Source organism: Eurytemora carolleeae, unplaced genomic scaffold, assembly GCF_000591075.1.
Source record: "Eurytemora carolleeae unplaced genomic scaffold, Eaff_2.0 scaffold370, whole genome shotgun sequence".
NCBI classification, from domain to species: Eukaryota; Metazoa; Arthropoda; class Copepoda; order Calanoida; family Temoridae; genus Eurytemora; species Eurytemora carolleeae.
The window spans coordinates 184,905-191,136 of record NW_019396283.1 but is presented as its reverse complement, the minus strand read 5'-3'; the positions used below and the strand labels follow the sequence as shown (position 1 = coordinate 191,136).

The following is a 6,232-nucleotide window of genomic DNA, read 5'->3' as shown; positions in this document are numbered from 1 at the left end:
ATAAAACTTATTCCTCCCAGTTTCTAATTTCTATTAATTAAAAATCCTTTGAATAAATCCGAATAAAAAACCAAACCATTGAAATCAATTCTTTACATATTTTCTTTAATTTATTTTAATTGGATCTGCTGGTTCAACGCTATTGATTATTATTCCCCCTGTGGTCTTCATTGTTCTTAATTTAAATATAATTAAGAATTTGTATGCAACAATACTTTAGTAGTTTTACCCCTAATTAATAGAAATAAAAACAACCAAACAATTTGTTCTTCTCAATATCACTAACGAAGACCCGACAAAAACCTTCTTAAAAAATTTAAGAAAAAATCTTTATAATTAAGTTTTTCCAAGATTGAAAGCAGATGTACATAGAGTATAGTATATTCTTTACTTTGTGTACATGTATACACTGTACAATGTACACTGTACAGTGTACACTGTACAGGATACACTGCACAGCTGCATTGGAAACTATGTGAATTTTAGAGAAAGAAAATGTAGGTCAAACAAAAGTAAATTTCACGTTTGATAAAAACCTTTTTTATCACCCTGGATTTCCAATCGGAATTGCGCGGAATAGATCGCAATTGCGCGCAATGATTACTTCCACTTGAGCCATTTCATTGCGCGCAATTGTGCTCGAATTGCGAACAAGAAAGCAATTAAATATTCGCGGAATTGCGCACAATTGCGCGAAATCCATCTAAAAATCAATAATTTTAAGTGTGACTATCAAATTTATGCAGCAGATACAAGAATGTTAATATCTCTGTATGATTTTCAAATAATTGAGGCCCGAGGTTCACTTGATTCAACAGTTTTATAAGTTCTTGTGGTTAAGCAACTAATTAACATTTTAATATAATGTATTTTTCTTAAATGGGACTGCTTGAGTCTAAAATATCGTCTTCCCATGTCGGAGTTGTCTGGTTATCATGAATATTATAAACAAAATATTAAGTTTAAATTAAATTTTCTTAGCATTTGAGACTGAAATGTTAGTGAAGTTCAGGTTATGGTAATTAATTGCATGTATTGCGTGCCTGGAACTGTGCGCAATTACGCACTAATTCCGTTTCGTTAATTGCGCGCAATTATCACGAAATTGGGCGCAATTAAATTCACTTGCTCGGAAGGGCTCGAAATTGGAGAGCCATGAAAAGAGCAAATGTGTTTTGAATTTAAATATTTAACCGGACTTAGATATTTTAAACTATTAATTCTGCTATGTTTACACCATCAGGTTGCAAATATAAAGCAATGAGATTGATGATTGTGGGAAAAACTCAGCTATACATTACTTAGTCTTATCTCTCTCTTTCAAACTTTTTATTGAAACAATAAAGGTACAGAAAATTGTGTAATAATGATAAAAAACACGAATATTCATTTATATATATACATACAAAAATGCTTCTCGCAAATTACTCTCTAATTTAAGGTATGGAATTTAAACTAGTAGAGACTTAACAACTCTGAGATCTGGAATAAGATCTTACATGAAATGAAAGAGGACCTCTCTTTTTGAATATAATAGAAAATAGAAATTTAGAAAATTACTTAGTCTTATACTTAAAAAAATCAAAACTAAATGAGCTTCGGGTCACAAAGTCATAACAGTAATATTCCATATTCTTAAGTCTAGTTTAGTGAGGTATAATTTCTGATTTCTAATTCGAGGATTCAATTTGCAAAAGCTTTTAAAATCCATTTTATATTTGAGTTCAAGGTCTACCTTGTTCAAAGAAGAGACAAGAGACCTGAATATATTTTGTAAGAAAGTAAGATGAAATAAAGATAAAATGGTTAAAAATACATTTTTTAAAGCAAGTATTTAAACTTTATCTGTCCACACTATGCATTGTTATTAGAGAAAATGTAGCGTTAACACTTTTTACCCTGGGACGGGGGGGGGGGTGAAGTTAACCCCCCTATATCGTTTTTTTTTTTGCGATCACTCGAAAAGTTTTTGAGCTAGGAAGCTCACTTTTTCTGGCTTTTCTAACTAATATATGCCCATCACTTAAGGATAAAAGCTCGGCTTTTATACCTTTTGCCTGAGATGCCTTATTAGACTAAATCTATATTTGAACCTACTTCCAGTCATTGGATTTCAACATTTTTTTCAGATTATTGCCGTAGAGCCCAAGGGCTTTCCGAAAAGTATCAAACTGTTATAAATGTAGCATGTCATGCCGGGACAACAATAGGCCTGCTTAGCCTATCAAGTGAGAGCTTGGCAGTCTGTGTATTTCTATTCTGTGCCTATGACCCTACCTGTCAACTTCCATCCAGCAGTTTGAGTTTTCATAAATTTGTCGGTAGATGGAGTACGGTATAACAATTAGGACCGGGGTTCCCCATCCCAGGCATAGTAGGCCCCTCACTCGCTTACTGTCAACCTCAATTCATAAATTAGTTTATAAAATTGTGTGCAATTAACTTCCAGATTATTTAATATACTAGAGCATTAACTATTATTAGGGTTTCCAACAATATCAATTTCGTCTTTTTGGCTAAATTTTTTCCCCTTCCAATCGTAAAAAATGCGAATATTTGCGTTAATCTGTCTCGCAAATATAACAAAAAATTCAGTAAATATCGCATTTATTATTTTGCGAAAAAATTTGCCCTTTTGGCAAAATTGTCGCATTTTGTTCTTCACAAAATTCTGCATCATTTTTGCAAAAAAAATTTTGCATTTCTTGTTTTGTGAAAATGTTTGCAATTTTTCGCAAGATTGATGCATTTTTTTGTTTTCACAAAATTCCGCGTCGTTCTTCCTTTCACAAAATTTATTTTCCCGAAAAAAATTGCTAAATTTTTATATCCAAAAATTTCAGATTATAGACTAAATATGCATGACATTCACTTGGGGCGAATACATTTCCATTCAAGTCTTCTGAACTACACTAAAAAAAAATTCTCTTAATGGAACTTTTATTGTTGCGAAGTATAACAAAAAAAACATTGAAATTAAAATATTTCAATGAAAGGTACCAAGCATAAATTCATAAGTGAGTACTTGGAATGTGTTCATGAAAAAACCTGGAATATGTTAAAAAAGAAAAACTTGGGTATTTTTAATAAATAAATACATGAAATATGTTCATAAATATCTGAAATGGCTTTAAAGGTACCTGGAATGTGTTCATAAGTAGGAGCTGAAGGTAGGTTCCCTCACAGAGCATCCAGAAGTAGGTTGTGAGCATGAAGTAGTTTAAGATAACATGAAGAACTCTGCACCAGACAACATTACTTGACCACACAGAACTCTAGAAACAGTTTAAGATAACATGAAGAACTCTGCACCACATCAACTTACTCGACCACACAGATAGAAGCGAAATTTCGCGAAAAAAGCAACAAAAAAATCCCATTATTCGCGAGCAAACGAAATGCAATAAATGCGAAAATTTCGCGAAATGATTTTTCCTTTTCGCTGCAAACTCTACACACAACATTACTTGACCACTCAGAACTATAAAAACAGTTTAAGATAACATGAAGAACTTTGCACCACAACACATTACTGGACCACACAGAACTCTAGAAACAGTTTAAGATAACATGAAGAACTCTGCACCAGACAACATTACTTGACCACACAGAACTCTAGAAACAGTTTAAGATAACATGAAGAACTCTGCACCAGACAACATTACTTGACCACACAGAACTCTAGAAACAGTTTAAGATAACATGAAGAACTCTGCACCAGACAACATTACTTGACCACACAGAACTCTAGAAACAGTTTAAGATAACATGAAGAACTCTGCACCACATCAACTTACTCGACCACACAGATAGAAGCGAAATTTCGCGAAAAAAGCAACAAAAAAATCCCATTATTCGCGAGCAAACGAAATGCAATAAATGCGAAAATTTCGCGAAATGATTTTTCCTTTTCGCTGCAAACTCTACACACAACATTACTGGACCACACAGAACTATAAAAACAGTTTAAGATAACATGAAGAACTTTGCACCACAACACATTACTGGACCACACAGAACTCTAGAAACAGTTTAAGATAACATGAAGAACTTTGCACCACAACACATTACTGGACCACACAGAACTCTAGAAACAGTTCAAGATAAAATAAAGAACTCTTCACCACAACACATTACTGGACCACACAGAACACTAGAAACAGTTCAAGATGAAATAAAGAACTCTGCACCACAACACATTACTGGACCACACAGAACACTAGAAACAGTTCAAGATAAAATAAAGAACTCTGCACCACAACACATTACTGGACCATTTGCAGAACTTTTGAATAAAACTTTTTCACAACTAATAGATTTACAAAGTTATCTCAATTCAGGAGACATTAGTTGACGCAGTAAACTATCCAAGACAAGCCAAATACACTTAATAATAGATAAACTAGTTTGTCTTTGTTTATATTTGTCTGTGTTTTACTTCAATGATATATATATATTCATGTATGAACATATATTAATGAAGTGACCAAACTTGTTTCGTCAGCCTGAAAAGGGTTAAAAATTTTGAGTTTAAGATTCAAAAGTTTTATCCTCCGACGAATTTACCTGGAAAAGTACTAAATGGTACCAGAGCAGCCAGCTGATATTGTTCAGGGTTAGAGAGAGGAACATATTCTATCATCAGTCAACAGTTATATTCAATTTTGTGTCAAAATAATGTGACCGTTTTCAACACTTTCAAAACGTGCCATTTAAGAAAAGAAAACAATTTTTTTTTCAAGATTTATACAAAACATTTTTCCTGCTTGTATTTTAGGTAGAATTTATCAGGTTGCTCATTTATAGAAACAGAAATTCCAGGAATGATATTCAGAAAAATTAATTCAAGTAACATGCACTTCTTGTTTTTGATGCATATATCTTAAAATCACTCAATTCAGAAACCACAGTTAAAAAATATCAGTTTTCAGATAGAAATATTAGGATATCACCATCATGGTTTAAATGCTACTCTAAACGGATTGAGAGTCACTTAAAATTACGGAGCTAGAGCCCCTTTAAGTTTTACAATTTTTCTAAATTCTCCGTCAGTTCCTCAAATATCTGAACAACCCCTTTAAAAAGAATATTGAAGATGTAACCGGTTTTCCTTATGCATTGTTATTCGACCACAGGAGAGAGATCTGCAAACTGTAAATACTAGTAGAGATACCAACAAACAGAACAAAGATAAGGACAAACCTAAATACATAAATACATACATAAATTTCACACGAACAGGATCATTCATTTGTCGTACTGCCAGTGTTTAGTCTTGTAANTCTCAGTCCTAATTAACCAATATTTTGCAAAAGTTACAATCAATAAAGGTTTTTCTGGAAAATATTGCCACGAAAGTTTCCAAGAAACACTTACTCAAATGTAGAAATGTTTTTAGGAATTTAATCTTATAAGATTGCTTTGTAAAGACGACCTTAACGCTTAATAAGTGATGATTTCAAGGTTATCTTAAGCCTTCTTCCGTTAACTTTGTCTTCTATAATGGCTAAGATAATGCTTTGGCAAAGAAAGTTTACAGTTTCAGAGAACCATGTCAATATTATGACAGACTCTAGAAATTGCATACAGTAGTTTTTGAAGAATCAACCTTGTCTGTAACCCTGTATATACAAGATTAAATACATCTGAGACATCAAAGACGACTTCAAAAATTGTTTTTAGTCTTTTTGTAAAATCAATGCATGTCCTACAGTGGTCGTTGCATATCCCAATACAATGAAGACGACTTTCGATTTTAACTTTTGATTTTTATTCACATAAATATGGTAGCATAGACAAGGTGTTTACTTGTAAATTTGTAATTTGAAGAAAGCTAGTTAAATATCAAAACTTAAATGGAAAAGTCGTCTTCATTGTATTGACTGTAGTAATTATGTGCTTGCTTTTTTTCTTTGTCCTATTTAGGTAAACCAGGCTTCGCACCTTTTTTCGTTATACACCTTAAAACTATTTTCAATGCTGAATTCCCCCCCCCTGTAGTTTACCTGCAACTATTATGGGTCCCCCTGTATAGTTTACCTGCAACTATTATGGGTCCCCCTGTATAGTTTACCTGCAACTATTATGGGTCCCCCTGTATAGTTTACCTGCAACTATTATGGGTCCCCCTGTATAGTTTACCTGCAACTATTATGGGTCCCCCTGTATAGTTTACCTGCAACTATTATGGGTCCCCCTGTATAGTTTACCTGCAACTATTATGGGTCCCCCT

The 6,232-nt window shown here is 33.1% G+C and overlaps 1 protein-coding gene across 1 annotated transcript in view; it reads right to left on the bottom strand.

Moving 5' to 3' along the window:
* Nucleotides 1-6,232, bottom strand: part of LOC111700131 (calcitonin receptor) — a 19,157-nt gene that overhangs the window by 11,567 nt on the left and 1,358 nt on the right. The window contains exons 2-8 of the mRNA XM_023470951.1: nt 6,210-6,230; nt 5,111-5,202; nt 4,567-4,635; nt 3,690-3,747; nt 3,468-3,481; nt 3,141-3,275; nt 2,278-2,402 (exon numbers count right to left, since the gene is read on the bottom strand). Of these exons, the coding sequence (XP_023326719.1) occupies nt 2,278-2,402; nt 3,141-3,275; nt 3,468-3,481; nt 3,690-3,747; nt 4,567-4,635; nt 5,111-5,202; nt 6,210-6,230 (514 nt within the window). The remainder of the gene's footprint in view (nt 1-2,277; nt 2,403-3,140; nt 3,276-3,467; nt 3,482-3,689; nt 3,748-4,566; nt 4,636-5,110; nt 5,203-6,209; nt 6,231-6,232) is intronic.